The sequence below is a fragment of the Hakea prostrata genome, chromosome 2 (genome assembly GCF_041222555.1).
Source record: "Hakea prostrata isolate BN-2017 chromosome 2, UWA_Hpros_2, whole genome shotgun sequence".
Classification (NCBI taxonomy): domain Eukaryota; kingdom Viridiplantae; phylum Streptophyta; class Magnoliopsida; order Proteales; family Proteaceae; genus Hakea; species Hakea prostrata.
The window spans coordinates 64,730,643-64,752,805 of NC_142601.1; the positions used below are offsets into that span (position 1 = coordinate 64,730,643).

At 37.5% G+C, this 22,163-nt stretch overlaps 2 protein-coding genes across 2 annotated transcripts in view; both read right to left on the reverse strand.

Moving 5' to 3' along the window:
* LOC149025719 (DNA topoisomerase, type IA, core) overlaps positions 1-9,020 on the reverse strand; it is a 58,057-nt gene extending 49,037 nt beyond the window's left edge. Inside the window, exons 1-4 of the mRNA XM_089145931.1 lie at positions 8,863-9,020; positions 8,673-8,762; positions 7,195-8,043; positions 6,613-7,109 (exon numbers count right to left, since the gene is read on the reverse strand). Coding sequence (XP_089002057.1) covers positions 6,613-7,109; positions 7,195-8,043; positions 8,673-8,762; positions 8,863-8,892 — 1,466 coding nt within the window. The 5' untranslated portion in view covers positions 8,893-9,020. The remainder of the gene's footprint in view (positions 1-6,612; positions 7,110-7,194; positions 8,044-8,672; positions 8,763-8,862) is intronic.
* Positions 9,021-11,716: 2,696 nt separating this feature from the next.
* Positions 11,717-20,956, reverse strand: LOC149025720 (heat shock protein 90-5, chloroplastic-like). Its single transcript, XM_089145932.1, has 19 exons — positions 20,565-20,956; positions 20,089-20,162; positions 18,636-18,761; positions 18,461-18,554; positions 18,128-18,211; positions 17,892-18,035; positions 17,687-17,803; positions 17,364-17,411; positions 17,200-17,280; positions 16,494-16,598; positions 16,273-16,413; positions 15,979-16,071; positions 15,664-15,741; positions 15,321-15,575; positions 14,362-14,464; positions 14,070-14,244; positions 13,862-13,967; positions 12,372-12,461; positions 11,717-12,222 (listed from the first exon to the last, which is right to left on the reverse strand). Exons 1-19 carry the CDS (start codon positions 20,832-20,834, stop codon positions 12,031-12,033), a joined length of 2,376 nt encoding a protein of 791 aa, XP_089002058.1. The 5' UTR covers positions 20,835-20,956; the 3' UTR covers positions 11,717-12,030.
* Between the last annotated feature and the right edge of the window lie 1,207 nt (positions 20,957-22,163).

The following is a 22,163-nucleotide window of genomic DNA, read 5'->3' on the forward strand; positions in this document are numbered from 1 at the left end:
GACACACAGACGGAGTGTCCAGTGTATGCAGCAACATTATTTCTTAACCTTGGAAAGTTTTTGCAAAGGCTAGTTCCAGATTTAGCCATGTGAGACAAAATTTATACCTAGGCTAAAGCTTAGGGAAAGTCAACTTTCCTTTGCCTTGATATGCTGGTAGTCAAAGGATAATCTTGAGTCCTAGTAGGTAACAACTATGAAATATATTATTTACGTTCTCTATTTTTTTCTTTTTTTTCTTTTTTGGGTCTACTTCGTATTTTTTCTAAATTTTATTGGTGAAGAGTCTGAAGACCACATGGAGGTCCCTTTGTTGAGCTTAAGAAACTTGCAATATGCATACTAGGCATGTGCTGCACATCTTCTGGTTGTGAGTACAAGTGGAGCATGTTTGAATTTGAAAATATCAAGTACTTCCCTTACTTAAATAATATAAATTGGAGTTTATCAGTACCAAGTACTAAAAGTCTAAAACTAATGTTACTTATTTCAATGCGTAAAAATCCAGATTCACACCAAAAAGAGGAATAGGTTGGACCACCAGCTTTGAATGTCCTTGTCTATATTCAATGCAATCGACGGCTCAAGGAAAGGTTGAGGCTTCGGCATGAGAAGAACATAAATTATGACCCACTAGTGCTAGATGAATTGAATTGGAGTAGTAAGTGGATGGTTGATCAAGGAGGCCATGATCTAGTACACCCCAATAAAGATCTTAGGTGGAGCAATGTTCATAAGGCATTGAGGGCATCCACAGTTCTTCAACGCAACCGACCAACTAGAGCTCAAACATCAACTTCTAGAGCCAACACAACACTGACATATTCACGTCTTCATGAGGGCAATGGGAGTAAGGGTGGGGTAGCTGATGTTGATGTTGGAGATTCATCGAAGGGTGAGGAGATATGGAGATGGAGGATATTAAAGATGCATGTGATGATGAGGACGTTCCGGAGGACTTTGAGATCAATACAATTAAAACATCTAATTCTCCAAGACAACAGCAGGAGGGAGAAGGATTGGCACCTATATCACTCGATGATGTTTCTTGATGATATGTATTTGAATATTTGGAACTTTTGATATGTGCGGGGGTAGGGTTGTTCTGATATTCTGATTTTTAAACTTTGAATTCAAGAGACGATTTTTGACTCTATGTGGTCATGTTTTAAGTCAATGGTTGTGTTCATGTTATAAATGTTATGACAGGATGAACATTTTATGAAGATTGCAAAATGTTTCATACTTGCATGCTATGAATTAATAATATAACTTAGTACAATTTAGCATTCCATTTTCTAGTTCCAACTTGATCGATCCATAAAAAACGAGTCCTCTATAAAAGTCGAAACCTTCTAAATGGCCCTTTTAACACCCGGAATTATTTAGCCTATCCAAAGTCTTGTTTCAAAAATGTTGAGATTTGGTTGGTGTTCAATGTACCCTATAGTATCGACAAGAATGCATATCATTCAAAGTGAGATGTCAATGTACCCTATAGTATCGACAACAATGCATTTCATTCAAAGTGAGATGCCACTCTTCAAATGTCCTCCTCGAAAGCAGAAAATAACTAAATAAAATAAAAGAATGTAGGTAAGAATAATTTTGGACCAGATATCATCTTACATTGCAATAAATGTGTCAACCGCCTAAAATTAACACTAAAACCCCTTGACTTCCTAGGCATCGCCCAAGCGACTTGGAAGACCCTCCATCGCCTTGATTGCTGGCCCTAGGTCTTATTACTTAGACATCATAAAATACTAAGGAACTCTAAATCTTACTATTCAAGTTTAAGTCTTGCCCACACTACAGGATGGTTAACAGATCAAGTAATGACCTGCTGCCCCTCCAGACATCCATAAAGGCATGAAGTCATTATGAACAAGCAAATATTCCAATTATGAGTATCAATCCGGCAGAAAAGATACTTAAATATAGAAGGGATAGAAAAAAAAACAACAAATCACACAACACCACACAAACTAATCAAAATTGACGAGCATGGCGTCACTTGGAAATATATATTCGTTATTCAGAAATTGTCCCTTATGATTAAAGCTATCCAGTCATGTGGATCAGAGTATGTTTTATCTCAAATTTTCTTCCAAATCCACCTAAGTAGGCTTTATTTGGAGGGAAAAGCAGCATAACTTCCATTCAGTTTTATTTTTGTCCATCTAATGCTAAAATTACTTCAAGATACTTCAATTCTCACTGATTTGTGAGATAGAAGTCAGTCTTATGTATTCAGCGGACGTCTAGAAGCTGTAAGAGTTAAAAACATGGTTTTTTTTTAATAGGCACACCTGGAATAGGTAATAAGATTCTTTTATTATTATAAGGAAAACAGGAATGCATGTTATTGTTCAAACTGGAATCTTCAGCTAGTAGATTGTTACATTTTATTCTCTTTTTTACTTTTTTTTAAATCTAATCAGCAACTAGCTGCAGCCAGACAAGTTTCAGGAGCAGTGTCATGATCATGCAATGTTGCTACTGTATCAATCCCTTTCCAAGTACTAGATGTGTTCTCCACTCAGGATACCAAATACCAAAGTGTTGCTGGATTCATTTTCTTATTTCAAAAATCCAGGTTTATATGTGTCTCAGGTTGTACATTCTTCTTTAATTTCTTGAACCGTACATGAAAAAAACTATAGTTAGTGAGCTCTCACTAAAGTTATTAGCTTAAATAACAAAAGACTTTTTATCATCTACAGAACCTTGGAAGCCTTAATTCAGCATTCATATTACACTGAGTTCATATGAGCATCCAAGACAACTGTTTGGTATTATCTGGTTTCTTGGTGGATGATTGGTTCAATTAGCAAGGTTTGAGATTTCAAGTAATGATAACTATTACAGAACTACAGATTATTCCATCCACAAGAAAAGGATTAAAATATATCAAACCTCACTAGAATATATTAATCACGCCAACATTTCAAACAATTGAAGTATCAATTACTGAAGGCTGGGGAGGAGGGATGAGAGACGGGGGAAATGGGGGGAGGAGGGGGCGGCGGGAGCAAGGGAAGGCTGGGGAGGGGTCGAAGCCGGAGAAGACATAGTTCTCAGGGAACCATCTTCATGAATTATCATTGAAGCTAATAAAGTTATTTGTATGTGAGTTGTGAACAAGAATGATAAATGGTTGATACTTACAACACCCTTGCATTCATATTTTTGTTGATTCTTAAGTATGACAGAGCAGTCTGTAAGAGGAGTTGAAGAAGAGCATGAGGCATCATCGTGACCGAAAGCAGAGCAAAGATTGCAACAAAGAGGTATCCAGTCGTATACAATGGTCTGATCATACTTCAGGCCGTTGTCATCGGCGATGGAAACAGAAGCCAGCAGAGGCTTGGCAGCTGGGAAGTCCCCGCAAAGTCGGGCATATGAAAGTCTCTCCAACTTGAGGGTTTTGGCATCAAAACGCAGAGGAATGCCTAAAGCAGAGCCAATTCTACTAAGACAATCGGAATTCTAAAACTCCAAAGGCAAACCTGGCAAGTTAATCCATGGGGAAAGGAGCTGAAGTCGACCTTGCGGAGAGGAGAGGAAGGAGATCATGGTTTGAGGAAGATTTGGGATTTTCCAACAAACCAAGGAGATCCCTCCAAGGCACGGGCATGACAATCCACAGATGAGAAGTTAAAGAGAAAAATCCTGAATCAAGCAGATGCGTATCAAGGCCGAGATCGTCTCAAATTTTGCCTTCTTCCATAGATCCCTCAAAGCCCGGAATAACTTCAACTCCATACCTTCCCTCATCACCAATAATGGTGTCTGTATCTCTGACCCTGCCAGCATAAAGGCCGAGATCGTCTCCTTCTTTTCCAACCTCCTCTCCCCCTCCTCTCTCCCTCCCCGCTCTCCCCTTCCTACCCACCTCATAAACAAATTTGTGGATCCTTCTGCTATTTCTCTCTCTGTGCCATCCCTTCTTCTGAAGAAATCCTTCTTGCCATTCGCTCCCACAAGCCTAACAAGGCTCCTGGTCCCGATGGCTTCAGTATGGGTTTCTTCCTTGCCTCTTGGAGCTTTATTGAGAATGATCTTGTCCATGCCATCCGCAGTTTCTTCCTTAACCCCTCTCAACTCTCTTCCATTAATCAAACATTTCTTAGCCTTATCCCCAAGAAGCAAGGAGCCTCCTCTCTCTCCCCATTTCCCTCTGTAACCTCCTCTATAAATTCATCTCCAAAATCCTTGCGAATAGACTCAAGCTGGTGCTTCCCTCCCTTGTGAGCCCGAATCAATCGGCTTTTATATCAAGTTGAAGCATTACGGATAACATTCTCCTTTGTGCAGAAATTGTCAAGGGCTTTGATCGCTCCGATCATTCCCCGGCTGCTCTCCTCAAGGTTGATGTCCATAAAGCCTTTGACTCTATTTGCTGGGATTTCCTTAGAGATGTCCTCTATTCTATGGGCTTCCCTCTTCCCTTCATCCATTGGATCAAAACCTGTATCTCTTCTCCCCGTTTCTCCATCATCACCAACGGTTCTCCGGCTGGATTCTTCCAACCCCGGGTTGGCATCCGCCAAGGTTGCCCTCTTTCTCCTTACCTCTTCTCCCTTACCTTAAAGGTCCTCTCCCACATCCTTCAGTCCAAGAGTGATCAACTTCTTATCTCCCCCATCCCCAAGTGCAAGTCCTTAAACCTAATTCATCTTGCTTTTGCTGACGATCTTATGATCTTCTCTAAAGCGGATCACATGTCCATCTCCTCCATCCTTGCAGCTCTCTCGCAGTTTGAAGCCCTCTCTGGGCTCCGCGTCAATCTCAGTAAATCCACTATCTTTCTCTCGGGTATCCCCGATCAGCTCCGTGCCTCTCTCCTCCATCTGTCGGGCTTTTCCCCTAGTTCCTTTCCTGTGGTTTACCTTGGTCTCCCCCTCATCCCTGGTGGGCTTACTCGTCACCACTACCTCCCTATGCTTGACAACATCCGAAAGAAGCTCCAACTCTGGAAGGGCAAACTTCTATCATTTGCTGGGAGAGTGGTGCTCATTCAGTCTGTGCTTCAGCCCTCCTATCTCTATTGGTGCGGGATCTTCACGATTCCAAAATCTACCATCCATGTCATGGAGTCTATTTTTTGTGCCTTCCTTTGGAAAGGACAGGAAGCCTCGTGCTTCATCCATCCGATCAGTTGGTCCTCCATCTGCCGCCCTAGCTCCAAAGGAGGCCTGGGAATCCGGCGGATCTCTGATGTAAATATTGCCTGCCTCCTCAAACTTATATGGAAAATTGCTATAAAGCATGATTCCATTTGGGTTAGTTGGATCTACTCTTACCACCTGCGATGTGACTCCCTTTAGACTGTCCCCATGCCCCCCAATCCTTCTTGGGTCTAGAGGAAAATTCTTTTGCTGCGTCCCCGTGCCATCTCTGCCATCTCTATTTCCATTTCCTCTGGTTCCACCACCTCCTTCTGGCTTGATCCGTGGCATCCAATGGGCATTCTCTATAACTTATTTGGTCCCCGTACTGTTTACAGCACCCGTATCCCCAAAACCACTCCATTGTATAGTTTCATCTCAAATGGGTCTTGGATCCCCTCCCCCCTCCCCATTCTCACACAAGTTTAGGAATCCCTCCCCCCTCTCTCTAACTCTCTCGAGAGACCTCATTGTCTAGATCCCTTCCCCTTCCAAAAGCTTCTCCACCTCCTCTGCCTAGAACCTCATCAAATCCCATAACCCGAAGCCTCCCTAGCCCCCTCTAGTTTGGTTCAAAGGCCACATTCCCCGCCATTCCCTTACCCTTTGGAGAGCCCTCAACCGGGCCCTCCCCACCCATCTTTCCTTATTGACTGCCATATCCATGCTAATCCCAATTGCATCCTTTGTTGGAACGGTTTAGAGAACCTTGAGCACCTTTTCTTTTCTTGCCCCTTCTCGTTATCTATCTAGGGAAAAGCCTTTACTTCCATTTGGTCCCGTTCGAGGCGATCCTATGGGTTTTTTCGAGATTGGTCTTGGATTTTGAGAACCTTTTCAGGCACTTCCATTTGCGATCGGATTGGTAAGCTAGTGTATTGTGCATTGATCCATCACCTTTGGTGGGAGCGCAATTTTAGGAGATGGACTTCCAAATCCCGATCCATAGATAGGATTTGGAATGCCATCTATTTTGATGTTTCTTCTAGGCTGATAGCTACTCCCCATCCCCCTGTTGATGATACCCCAAGGAACAAGCTCATTGTTGTCTCCTGGGGTCTTAGTTCTGTTTTTCGGTCTTCTTCTTAAAGACCTTGTTCTCTTGCTTTCGTTTCTTTAATATAATTATTTATTCATCCAAAAAAATTACTGAAAATTATGCATATATAACACTCTATTTTGTCCATATGCCAGGAAGCTTTTGTGGGCGTGGGCTCCCACACTTCCAGAAGCCAGCTTCTAATGAGCAAAAAAGCAATATTTATGAGTTTCTCATGGTTCAAGTAGTAAATATTATAAGGGAAAAATTCCACTAAATCTGCCTCTATTTTCTAGAAGCTGGTTAATGAAAGCCCAATAGCAGAAATCCCAGAAGCTTAACCAAATATGCCTTTTAGTTTATAAAGCAACTAAAAGTAAATGAGGGTCCAGACAGTACCCATTTAGTGCAACCTTAATGCTCTTGAGATGAGTCCATGCAGCAGACGGAACCTCCCATACCATACTGAAGTCATCATCAGGTCGTACAGATCCTGACCTACCAGCCAAATCTCTTACATGACCATAGCTAGGCAAGACTTCAAACATATCCCCGAGGTAGCCCTGAATAACCTTTGCTTTCGTGAGTGACTCCACAATTACAACAGATTTGCCAGAAGGAGGGTATAATGGTTTCAATGTGCTCCCAAAAGGCTTAACCTTACCCTCATCAGACAACTTTTGGGCCTTTGACAACTCACTATTGGACAAATCCTGCACAGACTTGTTGCTTTTTTTCAAAGAGTCCTTACTTGATTTTGTAATTGTACTGTTCATCTGAGTTTTACCACTTCTAGAAGAATTCCCATTTGAACCTGACTTCAATGACTTCTTGTTTGTTGTAGGACTACTGACCCCTGCCAATGGTGTCTCCTGGCTCTCCTCAACTGGAAGATCCTGAAATACTTCAGGTCTGGTTAGAAGTTATTTATCAAATAAAACATCATAACCTGAGTCTAAAATACAAGCCACTAGTACTTACTTCTGAAGCAGTGCAAGATTGGGTAGCTTTGGCAGCATGAGTAGATTTTTTTGAACCTTTACCCTTGGTTCCAACAGGAGATAAACTAATGCCAGAAAGTTCACCACGTTTCTTACTTCTTGGACGCTGCATTTTTTGTCCTTCTGTGTTGGCTTCTTGGTTTTTGCTGGATTTTTTGGACGAAGAATTAACAGGTGTTCTTGACTTCACATCCTGCAAAGAATCTTTTGTCACATTGTGATCCACCTTTACTGGATCCTCAGTTTTAGCCACCATCTTGCTGGCATTAGGAGCACTCCTTTTAACGGGTTGGGAGGAAACTGAAACTTCAATGTTTCCATCATGACTTCTTCCATGAGCAGCCAATGACTTTGTAAGCTTCAGCTGGTTTTGGACTTTCTTGTCACTCTTATTATGAACACCATCTCCAACCCCCAAAGTCAGATTATCATTTCTACTGACTGAATTTATTGACTTCTGGGGTTTAACTGCAGAATGAACTGTAGAAAAACCTTGACGACCATATTGAAAGGAAGAGGAATTCGACCGAAAACTCTTGTTTGAAAACCTCAAGGTATTAACAGGATTAACAGAACAAGGAAAACCAGCTCTAAACTGGGAATGGAAAGGATAAATTGTACCATTCCTAAACCCATCAGTGAGACTTCTGTAGATAAGAGGTTCATGTTCAACCTTCAGACTACTTTTTAATTGATTAGCAGCAACCCTGCAAGCATCCCTTGTTCTTCTGAGTTTCAAATGAACATACTTTTGATATTTACTGCCATCACCCCGTAGAGTATATGGCAAACAAGTGCCTGCGTTGTTCTGAAATGTCCTGCATTGTGGCTGCAAAACCAGTTCCAACAAAACAAAATAATTATTGATAACACTTCACTTCCATCCTGCTTCAAGTTAAAAGGAATCAAAAGGAAGAAACCATGTAACACCAAAACCAAATTCAAGCTCAGACGATACCGGTCGAGTGGTTATTTCAAGAGTAACAAATCAAACAACGAGTAGCAAATTCAAGCCGCAATCTGAATGCAGGAAATAAAATTTTAAGGGCGGTATCCAGAAGGATAAAAGAACTCGCCTAACGGTAGAGGGAGGTAAAATTCTGAATTCAAAATGAATAAAATCAACGGCTTACAGAAGCAGTGCCATTGTTACAGCATATACATAATAACTCCACGCCATAGAAATTAGTATTAACAATGAATCACTAATGGTCCGTAATGCATATCGATGGTAGAAGAAATAAAACTAATATAGCTAAGAGGGATGAGAAGTGAAAGTGAACCAAAGACAACTAATTTCGACAAATGGAGAGGAGAATAGGGAAAGACAGAGGTTTCATATTGTTCTGGTGGTCGTAGATACTAATTCGCCACCCGAACGACGGAACGAGATACAAATAAACAGAGAACAACGGAAATGAGGAAAATTAAATAGATAACTAGGATAGAAAGTGTTACCATGGATGGAAGAAGAGATGAACAGTTGAAGTTTCCGTGCAAGCAATTCATTGAGAATAACCTATGTAGGTGAAGCGCCATTAAAGTCTTCTGCAAGTCACATAGAAAGCCAAATATCTTGAATTAGAAAACAAAATACAAGGTACAGTAGTTGATTAACGGAAATAGGAAACAAATGAAGAACGATTACTGCTATAGCTTTAGATTTTTCAGCTGGCATTCATATAACATAATTGCAAATGTAGTGATTCTCCAAAGTCCAGACTGAGTTGTTTCGACTTCGCCAACAGAACACACACAGAGTTTTGACTCTGAACTCTGAAGCAGAGGAAGGGAACTTTATAGCTTTATACCCAACGGAAAGCCAAAAATCTATTTCCACTTGCTAGCAGTTACTAGGGCATTTTAGATCCGATAAGCCGGCAATTACACAAGTACCCTTTTCGAATCATTATTTCTCGTATTTCCTGGTCTCAGAAGTGAGAACCCATAATTCGGCTGCATGTGAGGTTATTTACGTAATTAAAGTCTGGATACAGGATACACCAGTACCTTGTGGCTTTAACTAGTTTAACTTAAAGACATAGATACTCTTCTGGAGTTTTGTATTTTCAAGAATACGCTATCAAAATCCATTTTATGGGCTCTTTTTTGTATCAATTTTCATTCTCTTTTTTTTTTTTTTTGGGTAGAATTTTCATTCTTTATTATGCCTATTTAAAATAAATAAGTACGATAATTCATTATTGGTCAATAATGAAAAATGATTTGATGAATTTTGTCAAAAATAAATTATGGAATGAAAAATAAGTTTGGTGTCAAGATAAAAAATTATTAGTAAATAATAGTGAGCAAGTGATAAAAGAGGGAAAAAAATATGATTTTTATAAAAAATATATATATTGACTACTTTACCCTTATCTTAACCATAAATTTTAAGTTAACATGTGCATAAAGAAGATAATGAAATTCTCACTATAATTCATAATAGATATATAGACAAAAAGTTCATTATGGATTTTGGAAGATTTTCTATTATTTTTAATAAAAATAAAACCATGCCAAACATTTTAAAATAATGAAAAATTCTCATAATTGATAATGATAATTGATACCAAAAAGAGCCTAAAATTATGCCATTTCTTATTCTTGAACTCATGCTCGAGGGAATAAACATGAAATGAAAGAAGGGATTTTTTTTATTTTTTTTTTGAATTTAATACTTTGAGTGTAAGTAAAAGCTAGATTTTCATATAATTGAGGCCAACAAATACAGGGGGAGCTTGAAACTTGGTATTTCGCTGCTTGACTTGCCAAATAATTTGACACATTATTCCCGGCTCTTAAAACATGAGGGAATTTAATTTGATCAGAGCTAAGGGATTAAGAATTTCACATTTTGAATGAGAGACCTTATCTTCCAAGTAGTATTTGAGTTGTCCAAATTAAGAAGTTGAATAACATTTGGAGTTACCTTCCTCAATGTTTACTTTCCTTAGCTCAAGAGTTTATCCCATAGCAAGGCTTATTTTACATCCCACCAAAAAAAAAAGGAGTTTATTTTACTGTAAAAACCTCCGCTATGAGTGAAGGTTCTAAGCCACAATCTTCATAAAAACAAAAGATCGTCCTACCATGATAGTTACGAGCCACACCACCCAAACTTGCAAACACCCAAAGTTGTTTATTCGAAACCAAGAGTCATCCATGCTTATTTTTATCCAATTGCTCTCAGGAGCTTCTTGTTTAATACTCGCTTGTACCTTTATTGACTTGAGATAAAAAAATTGAAATTGAAAGATAGTTTAACTCATACTCCATTGTCTTGAGCTTTTTTTTTCTCATTTATGTGGTTTGGTTGTAAATAGGATAATGTGAAATTTATTTTACCAAGTTTATAGTGGGCCAATAAATTGTAAAGTTGATGTGAAAACAATGAAAAGTTTTTAAAAATTGATGACTCGACCTATTTTATTCTAAGTGTCATGATAATCGTATTCCATGATGCAAGACTCCTAACATCGTGAATTGCATTTAAAACATCATACACACTGTCAATAAACCCACAATATACGTATTGAGTACTATAGTACAAACATACATTTTCGTGTATATATCCTTTTATTGCACGAAAGCATGAATGATCTCGTCTTTTTAACACTTGTAGTTCAAACTTGTGAGTGTACAACAAAAACACAAATAAATTTACATAAACCCATTAACACTCTCATTAAAAACAAAGAAGAGAATTGAGAATCGAGATTTATTGCATTATTTATTTGCCTATGTTTTTTATAAGTAAACTACAATTACATTTTTCACTCAAAATGTGAAAATTATTTTACATAAAGATAATACTTTTGACAACCAAACAACTCAATTATACAAATAGATTTACTTTCATCCATCAACACTCTCATTGAAGACAGAGACTTTAAGGGCTTGTTTGGTTACATGAGTCTTGAAATTTCAAATATCTATAGATATGAAATCGATGGAGTTATAATTCATAAATTAACTCTTTGATTAATTTGAATCTATAGAATGAAATATGTGGATTCATTTGTAATTTTTGTGAATGTGTAAATGTTTAGTACTTTTATAATAGAGGTGAAATCTCTAAATTTCACCCCATACCCATAAGTCTATAGATTCACGCTTTTAGTGTAAAAAAATAAATCTCTAAATTTCATGAATCCATAGATTTTCACAACCAAACTGGTATAAATCTAACATTCATGAATCTAGAGATTTATAATCTCTGGATTCATGTAACCAAACAGGCCCTAAAGTTTCCATTTTATTCACATATGTTTTCATATAAATAAGCTACAAAATTTGAAACTTATTTTACATGAAAATAATAGACAGTCAAACAACTAAATTATTTATTAAAAAAAAAAATCAAAATATTTACTTTTCCCTTGCAAGCAAACGAACTCTACAAGATTTTCCTTATCTTTCCTCGGGTAAAAGTCCAATGTAAAACATAAGATCATCACATCTACCTCCCAAACAACAACACCTGTTGCCTTAGTAGCAGCATAAGTAAATTAAGCACATAATCGGAGACAATCCGCACCATCAATAGTAGTAATGCAAACTAAAAACTGTGGATTAAACAAACCACCCTGTAAGAACATCACAACATCTCAGGAATTCAAGTTTCAAAGGGGGCATTAGGGATGTTAAAGAATAAAGACTAGAGAAATTATTTTCAATACTTGAATGCAATGACTTATTGGTTTCTATCACATATACAATTTGTTCTACTTAAGCCTACCACCTCTCATCTTAAGGACTCCGAAAAATCTTGCATCAAGTATTGTTTCTTACTTTCAAAAAATTGAACAAAATTTTAATCCTTCCAAGGATCATTTTCTGCCCTCACTTCTGATGGTTCAACGACATCAACTTCTGAGGTCTCCGTAGAAGCTTCACTGGATTCCTCTGTTCCTGCTTCCTCTGAATCTGATCTTCCCCACCGTCCTCCAACAGCAATTGACATCATCTCATATATTTTGTTACCGAATTCAGCTGGACTGTCAGGCTGTACACAAGGCGGCAAACCAGGAAGCAAGGTGAGATTTCGAGTGCGATGATTAAGCAGAATGCTGAACAGAATATACTAAATTTTCTAAACAAATGAAAGACCAGTTTCTTTTTATTGTTGAACGAAGATTAGTTTAATAGCCTTACAGTGAATCCACTGGAAATCAAGGCCGTCTCATACAAAAGATCAATGGCTCTTTTAGCTTCAGTACTTTCTGAGGCACTCTTGCATGCGGCCTGCAATTACATACACACCAGCAACAGCAATTTGATTATGACCAAATGCGGGGAGTGAAGCACAGCTTGCAGGTTCACAGTTTACAGTTTTTAAAATGGGAAGAGTAAAAGCCAATAGCAGAAGTCCGATGTTCACGCATTCACACGCATGTACACTCATAGAAAGGATATCAGGTAGAACCATAAAAAGTTTGTCCATGGTAATCTCACACTTTTCCCATTGCAATTGCCATTGCTCATCCCCACCCCTTCTCTTCAGATGGAAAAAAGAATCAGAAAGTCAATAAACACAACATCTACCACTGACTAGTAATTCTGTGAGTACTACCAAAGCTATAGCCTCAAAAACAATTCTGGCTAAGATGACTGATATTTAAGAGAACCTTGGTTTCCACAAAGGTGATAATGAAACTGGGTGTCTCACTTGCTTCTTACCATGTTTTAGTCAAAGTTTCAACCTTGCTTTCGGATCTCAGTATCATATTGTCAACCTCTTGTATAAACTGCATGGTTGCATGTAATCAAATTTTCACAGTTCCGATTAAATTTCAGTACCATTTTCATCAATTCCTTTGTGAACAAATGCATACATCTGACAAAATTTTGACAGCTCTGATGAAATTTTCATTCAAACCCTTCGTATAAATGCATGTTTGCATGTGTTGAACTCATATTTGCAGTTTTTGGCCAATAAGTATCTTTCTAGTTAACCACATATAACATTTGATTACTATGAAATGATTTCTAATTTTAAGTTTATTCATTCCTAAACCATATCTTAGTTGTTTAACAGAATTAAGTGTGTTATAGCACTAAATTTTCCGAAGACAAACTACCATTTGGGGGGGGTGTTTTGGCAAACATGGTGAAATATTTGGGGGGGTGTTTTGGCAATCCAAGGATTTCACCATGTTTGCGGGCATCTGTAACATGTGAACATTATGAAATGGTTCCTAATTGTTCCTAATTTATAGTTTATTCATTCCTAAAGCACATTTTATTTCTTTTGGTAGAAATATGTTTGTTATGGTACTAAATTTTCCAAATTCAGAGTATAATTTGGATGTGCCTTTTTACCAGCCAAGGGTTTCACCATGTCCAAAGGACCTAACTGGTTTTCTATGAGATCTGGAAATACTTGGCCATTTGGATTTCAAGATCCAGAACCCGAACATTCAGACTAGATTTTCCAGTTGCACAAAATATCAATTTTGAGCCAGATAGAAACCAGTCATGAAACTAAAACCTGGAACCCTTGCATACTTACTCCAAACAGTAAAGAAAAACCTCCACATAAATGACAAATTACCAAATTCCAGCCCTATGTTGGAAGAGAGAAACTTCAAACCATCAAGAATGTAGTATAGTTCAGCCCAAACCAGTAAAGAGGTTGATCTTACATTTAAGTCTTTAATGATTGGATGGTCTGGATTGATCTCCAAGATTCTTCTCCCCCTCATGAACTCCAAGCTTGATGTGTCTCCCAGGGTCTGTGCTTTCATGAGCCTTCAGAAAGCAAGAGGAAATTCAGAGAAACCTTTACTCAAAAAGAGAAAATCCAAATAGATGACTGGAGTTTGGACATCAAAAGGCATAACTCAAAACTACCTTTCCATATTTGCAGACCACCCGAACTTGCCAGAAACAAGCACACAAGGAGACGAACTGAGACGCTTTGAAACTTGCACTTTAGCTACTTTGTCACCAAGCTGCTGCTTTATCCAGTCACAGAAAAGATTGTACTCTTGCTTGTCTTCCCTTTCCTTTACCTCATCCTCATCACCTGATGCAACAATCACAAAATGAGCAAAGAAGCACCCCAAGAAAAAAGAGGGAGGAGTTGCAGTGAATAAAAAAATCAACCATTCAAATTTGAAGGCTAATGGAGTTAGAAACAAACCTAACTCTAGGTCTTCCTTGCTGATGTCGACAAATTTCTTTTCTTTGTATGTTTGTAGGTTCTGGATAGCAACCTCATCAATAGGTTCTATCAGATATAGGACCTGCAGTAAAGAATATCAAATTTCAGCAACCTGTAAAAGGATAAAGGCCAGTGGAAGAAATTTTAAAAAGCATTACGAGACTCAGGTCACCCCCATAACCAAAAAAGCATGAGTAACACACTTTGGATGGCATAGACTGGACTTGTGTCATTCAAGAGAATATGATCTCGAAAGCAACACAGTTCCTATTTTCACTAAAGATATTGAATCATTTTTATCAACAACCATATACCTTCTATGGACCTTACCCCTCCCACTCCTCTCTCCAAACATCTTCAGCTTAAAAACAGAAACAAGTTCCTATATGCTACCATTCTTCATCATCTTCACTGACCAGGCTTCAGTAACTCTTACTTTCTGGGTTAGTTCCTTGAAGGAAATTTTGGCCTTTCAAAACCGCTATCCAGGGCCACAACAGGGTCAGATTGGGCAAGGCTTGTTAAAATACTATCCCTGACCTTGAATACCCTAGCCTGATCCTGATCCTGACTGTGACCATAGATCAATACAACGATCCCTTTTTCCATGTTATTGCCATATATTTACCAAAATATCCTATAAGTGGTACGGTCAGGCTGCAACGGAGAGGTTAAACACTCAATCTTGATTCTAATTCAGGGCCAAAATAGTAGTGCACCCTTACCACCATCTATGCTTTGCGCGTCTAAAATAGGAGAACTCACCCACCCCTATCTTGGGATATGGTATATCAAGGCTGAAATTTCAATATATAGTCCATGAAAAATTCACATTTATTCATAGAAATCAGACTTTATCCTTATTTAGGATACAATATGCTTTCTCCACCTTCTTCAGTTCACATGGTGTCGCTACAGGACTAAAAAGAAGTGAATACCTCAATATCTTTTTGGATCAACTTCTCAAGGAATGGGGCGTCTTTTGCACTTTTCAAGCTGTCAGTAGCCAAGTAGAAGATTGCATTTTGTTTTTCTTGCATGTTCTCAACATAGTCATCTAAGCTAATCAATTCTTCTTCACTTTTGGAAGAGTAGAACCTCAATAGAGGTGTTATGCGCTTGTGATTTCCTGAATCCTCAATACAACCCAACTTGAGAAATTTCCCAAAGTTCTCCCATAATTTTTTGTAATCCTGCATAAAATAGATCAGTTACACCATGTAGACGCTAATCTGAGATCCAAAAAATGTCCTAAGTACCATGGGTCAAATTGTCCCATACCTCCTTATTTTCACCATCAGATATCTCCTGGATCATATCAAATGTTTTTCTAACAAGCCTCTTTCTCATAATTCTAACCTGTCAATTCATGAACAGAAAAGAAACGAAATTCACCATCATTATCAATGCGATAACAAAAAGCGAATTGATCACCAAGACTGTAAACCATAATATAAATATTAATAGAACAGAGAATGTAAAAGCTTTTATAAGCAAGCAGGAACATTCAATGCTTTTTGTCACTTATTTTTGGCCACGGGAAAAGACAGCTATCAAAACCATTTGATTTGAAAATAAAGAAATCTTTTGACTTACAATTCGGCTTTCCTGAAGAATTTCTCTTGAAACATTAAGAGGAAGGTCATTTGAATCTACCACCCCTTTAACAAAGCTCAAGTACCGTGGAAACTGCAAATGGAAATGACAATTTTGACCAAGTTATCATCTGAAAATTTATTCCAAGGAATAAGGATACAAGATTAACAAGCAGCATGTTGATCAGAAAGAACGTCTCTACATGGTCCATCAACAAAGGACTAGTGGCAACCCAATCCTTAAAAAAAATATAATAAAATACTCACAATTTAACCAGCACTCCATAAAACTTACCAGTTCACCATCGAAGTCATCGGAAATAAATACACGTTTGACATAGAGACGTATATTCTTTGTCTTAGGGTTTACAACATCCTCATTGTTAAGAGGCCCCATACCAGGAATGTAAAGAACACTTCTAAATTCCACCTCACCCTGCCAAATATTAAGCCCAAATCAGACACCCAACCTAGAAGTTTGACCAGGGCAATGACCAAAGGATAGTCTCAATGTACCTCAGTGGTGAAGTGGGTATATGCAAGAGGGTCCAAGAATTCATTAAATGCCTTCTTGTAGAACTCTTGGTACTCCTCCTTTTGAACTTCTTTTGGACTCCGCATCTACAATTTTAATGAAGCAGAACAAAGAAGATTAGTACAACAACTAGAATATGAGATAGAGAAGCCACTCCGATTTATGCATAGAAAGAATTTATAATGTAGGAGTTGCATTCCATTTCTTCCAAATGCAAAATATTACCATTTCTTCCAAATGCAAAAATATTACCAACATGGTGTGAATACAAAAATTGTTGACTGAAATTCAGCAAAATTGGTGAAAACATCATTCCGATTATTCAATGTGGAAGCTCTTTTCCAATGAAATGATTCGAACTGGTAACAAAATACCATCATCACCAACGCAAGGCGCCAACTCCCTCACACAGGCTGGAATATTTTCCATAATTTCCCATTCCAAAACGTGTTCCTTAGTCTATACAATATGAAAAAACAATAACTAGGAAAAACAAGAGATGTATCATAACCAACACTAGATTTTCTGGAAATTATTTTTTCATAAAAACAAATGAAGCCACGAGTAAACTGCAGATGTGAAGCTCTTTGCCCCCAGCCAAAGCCATCATCCCCATAAAAGAACCAAAAGGAAAAATGAGAGGTGGGGGGGGGGGGTAGGTGGAAAGGAAACAGCTCAAAAGCTCACCCATATAGGTTTTGTTTCATTGGCTAATTCCCAATCCCAGTACTTCTCTGTTACAGTCTTCTTCTTCTTCTGCTTCTCTTCCTGCACACCAATAACATGAGCCTCTATATGCTATTTAACAGAAAAGAAGCAAAATGACCCACCATCGAAATCTCAATCATTACCTCTGGTTTTGCTTCTTCTCCTTCTTTTGGTTCTTCTACCTCTTCTACCTATCCAAATCTCATTTCAATTAAAATCAAACGAAATAAAGCAACATTTACTCTGAAGACACAGAAATGCTAAGTTACAGTTTGACAAAAAATTAAGAATACTAATATCACAGAATCACCCTAAAAATAAGTTGGCAAAGGCACCTTGTCCCATTGATAACATCAAATCCATACATAATGATCTCCAACAGGAAGCAACCAGAAAGAAATGACAAAAGACAAAACAGCTTTACACAAATTCCTCACAGAATTACAACCTAGAAAGGAACCCTCACCTCCACACTCCTTGACTTCTCTTGCCATGTGTAAATTGGAAAGGAAACAAACTGTGAGTAATTCTTCACCAAATTCTGAATTTTAGTTGGCTCCGAGAATTCAAATTTATCATCCGGCTGCAAAAGAAAAGGCAGATATCTAATGATCGAGTATGAGGATCCAAGTACTGATACCAAACCGTGAAAGGAGGAAGAGGAGCACTACCTTAAGGTACAAGGTAATCTCAGTTCCACGTAGCAGTTGCTTCTCAGGATCAGTCTCTTCCCTAATCAAGTATGAACTACTGTCGGCAACAGCTTCCCATACATACTGCTTATCGGACTTGGGGCTCTTTGTAGAGACAACTACCTATCCCAAGTTCAAGAATAAATAAAATAAAGCCATGCATGTAGTAATGAGAACACAAGAATCTCTAAACTTAGATAGCAAATGCCACATACCTTTTCAGCAACAAGGAATGCGGAATAAAATCCAACTCCGAATTGACCAATCAAACCATTATCAGCTCCAAGGTCTTTATTTTCCTGCATACAGGTGCAACAAAGGGACAATAAGAAGTCATGTTCACCACTACAAAAATATGAGTCAGAGAAGAGACATGAACCCAAGTTACAGAGGCAAATAAAGTAGAAAGGTGTACAGGAATCCCTCTCCCCCATGGACAACCCAGCCATCCTCCAACCCCTAAAAGAAAAGGGGAGAAAATGAAGAAAAGAGAGAGAGAGAGAGAGGGAGGGAGGGAGGTGGAAAGAGAGAATTTAAATAAAAGGCACCTTGAGAGCCTTCAAGAATTTTGATGTTCCACTTTGAGCAATCGTTCCAAGACAATCAACAAGTTCTTCCTTGGTCATTCCAATACCGGTATCTCTGCAAGACCAGTGAAGCCCATCATCAATAACTATCCTACTGACCAAGATAACAAACTTAGAAAATATCAAAGTTGCATACGTTATTGTAATGGTTCCATTGTCTGGATCGGACTTGATGCGAATTTCCAGTTCACCAGCATCTCCAAGAAGAGAGGGCTCAGTCACACTCAAAAACCTCAACTTGTCTAGTGCATCGCTTGCATTACTGAGGAAAAGTGCACCAATAGTACAGAACAGATCGATCAATCAATGGAAAATAACGAAAAAGAATGAAATTTTATGTTCCAAGTGAAGATTGCAAATAAAGATGAAAAAGGGGGGAAAACTGCTCTAAGATAATCAGTTCTTGTTAAAGGATTAAAATAGAATAATTTATCGAAATATCACCACTAATCTTAGTTCTTTTGTGAAACTACTCGCACATACAAACTTTTAAATAAATAAAACATGTTTTTTGACGAATCAATGCAAAGATGTAGCAAACTTTGCACATCATACAATGATAGGAATTTAATGCCCTTTTTTTCATGCAAACAATCACATGCTTTTGAAACTTGAGGTTTTATCCCCCCCCCCAAAACAAAACAAAAAAAAACCAAACCAAATAAAAAGAAAAGGCAAAATTGCAAAATCCCGATTCCTTCACACCCATTTGTGTCAACTTTATAAGCTGCTAGTGTCTGAGATTATGCAGCAAGATATTCTAGGTCTAACAGTTTATTTTTACTGAGGAAGTAGTAGGTTAATATTTGAACTTTTCAGCAGGGAAGTAGCATATTCTTCAGTTATTCTCCCTATCAGGTCGCCAACTGTGCCCATGCAGACCAGAACTTGGAAGTTCATTTCAGGAGAAGTAATGTGATAGAATGTTAGGAACTATAGAGAATGAGGCTTAGAACTTTACAACAACAACAATAAGCCTTGTCCCAACTAAATGGGGTCGGCTACATGGATTCTTGCCCTCCAATCAGAATGAGGCTTAGAACTTTGCCTAATAAAATAGTGAAATTGGCCTTGAGTGCTTTATAAAATACTGGAATCTGCATATGTATTCTGCCTGAAGGTTACCTTATTTGGATATGTTGTTGATACTTGATGTGCTACATGATAATATTAGAATAAGTGACAGAGGGACAAAGTAGTTACTATTATATCGTGTCTATATTAGCTGTGAATCTTCCATTGATAAAACCATTGTTTACAGGCTAGCTTTCTGTTTGTTTAGCAATGAATATGTCTATTATGGTGAATATATGCCTCGATTTTGTTACCTGTACTTCAATAGAAGAACCAAAATAACACAGCGTATGATTGCCCAATACAATTTTTTGCACTGGATTCTTTGAAAGTTAGAATTTCCATTTAGTCAGTTAATTCGCACATGCATCCACCCCCTTTTCTTCTGCACTCGAACTCACTATGACCCCAATATCTCATGAAACAAAGAGTCTAGTTTCCAAGATCAGTGTCTCACCAGATTGATTGAAAATGAAGAGAAGTTGAACTAAGTCAGGATATGCTAATATACCCACCTCACAAGCTCTCGAAGAAATACTTCCTTGTGGCTATAAAGACTATGAACTATTAAATCCAAAAGCCGACTGACCTGCAATTATTTACAGAAAACATAAGCCACAAGACAGAGACAACAACGATAAAAATCACTAAAACAGATAACGGTGGGAGAGACTTAATTAGCTAGCATTTAAAAAACTCAAAAGTGAAGACATAACCATGCGAAAGTATAAACTCATAGCAAGAATCCAAAAACTTCCAGCTTTCCAAGAGAAGCTCAAAACCATCCAGAAATAAAAAGCCCAGCAATCCAAGAAGGGAAAAAAATATAGTTTGTTTCTTTCCTTTCCTCTAATTAAGATTCACGAAAGAATAGACCTAAGGGGTATGCTCCAAACCAGATGCAACTCAAAATTCACCAACTTGTCAGAAACCAATGGAGACAATATCAACCAATCAAACTGAACAAATCAGTAAAGAACAAAGAACCAACCTCCGCCTGATACTCAAACTTCTCCCCAGAAGTGTCTGCGGCTTCTTTCTCTGCAACAGCTGCCTCACATCGAACAACCATTCGAGAATCCCTCTTCTCTACCTTCCACTTCAATCCGGCGCTGGAAATACTATTTCTAATAACATTTCCAGGTAGAAAAGCAGTTCCTAATCTAAGAACTCTTCTTCGGTTACTCACGGAGAGTGAAGATGAAGTAGGAAGAGATGCAACAGAAGCTGAGACCAAGCTCCTGCTTACAGCCGGCGCCATCGAAACACAGAGATTGAAAAACAGCACACAATAGCTGAGAGACCTACACCAATATCAACGGAAAAAAGAGCAACTGAATGTGCTAAACCCCTGCGCGGGGTTTAAGTGGTGAACGCTTGCAGGTATCGTAATTCGTTAGATGGTTCTAGAATAAACCAGTTGGTGTTCTTGGACGTTTCCTGAATCTTTTGTAAGGCGTAGATTATGCCATGTCATCCAAAACAATATCCATGTAATTTCTATCCAAGTTAAATATTTTCTCTGGTAAAAAAATGCAAGTTAAATAAAAAAAAAATTCAGATTAAATATTAACCAAAATCAAATAATGTTTCCTACATATTTGTACGGCTTCTTTTTCTTTTTCTTTTTCTTTTTTTGGCTTAGTTTCTGATGCATTCAATGATATTATTAATAAATTTGTATTAAATATTAAAACTAAAAATAAAAAAATAAAAAACTTTAAATCATACTTGAAGGAGGAGTAACGCACTGGATATTAAAGAGCAACTATAGCACCTTACACTTGATAAAATTTGCATGTCATTGATATGTAGAATTTTATATTAAGTTTTGAGAAAGTCCTCAACCTTTAACTCTCTCATGTATTTTTCTTTCTTCATAAACTATTAATGATCAAATAAATGCATGTAAAAAATAAAATAAGAGTAACGTGCAAGAAAGTTGAATGCTATTACTTATCAATACAATAATATAATTTTTTTATTCTTATTTTTTTATAATATTTAGAAGTATCTTTTGGTCACATATTGTCTCTCAAACGATTATAATAAACTTTAAATCGTAGTTGAAGGAGAAGTGACGGCAATGGATATAAAATAACAACCATATCAACACCTTACTCTTCATAAATTTTGCATGTCATTAATATGTAAGAATTTTATATTATGTTTTGATAAAGTCCTCGTGCTTTAGGCTCTCTCGTGTATTTTTCTCTCTTTATGAAACCATTGATGATCAAATAAATGAACGTAAGGAATAATTTAAGAGTAACATGCAAACAAGTTGAATGTATTATTACTTATCAATAATCAAATAAAATGTCTTCTTTTTACTTTTTTATGATATTTGATGTATCCTTCTGGTCACATATTGTCTCTCAAACAATTATAATAAATTTCAGTGAGATAATTTTATAAATAATCATTTATTATATATAAAAGGAATGAGCAATGCCAAATCCTCTACAGCCCCAAACTTCTGTCTCATAGTTTAATCCCTTCTAATATACATTTAGGCCTCCAACACCTCAAAACAAGGGGGACAAAAAAAAAATCATGAGATTCATATTCAATACATCACTGATAACTG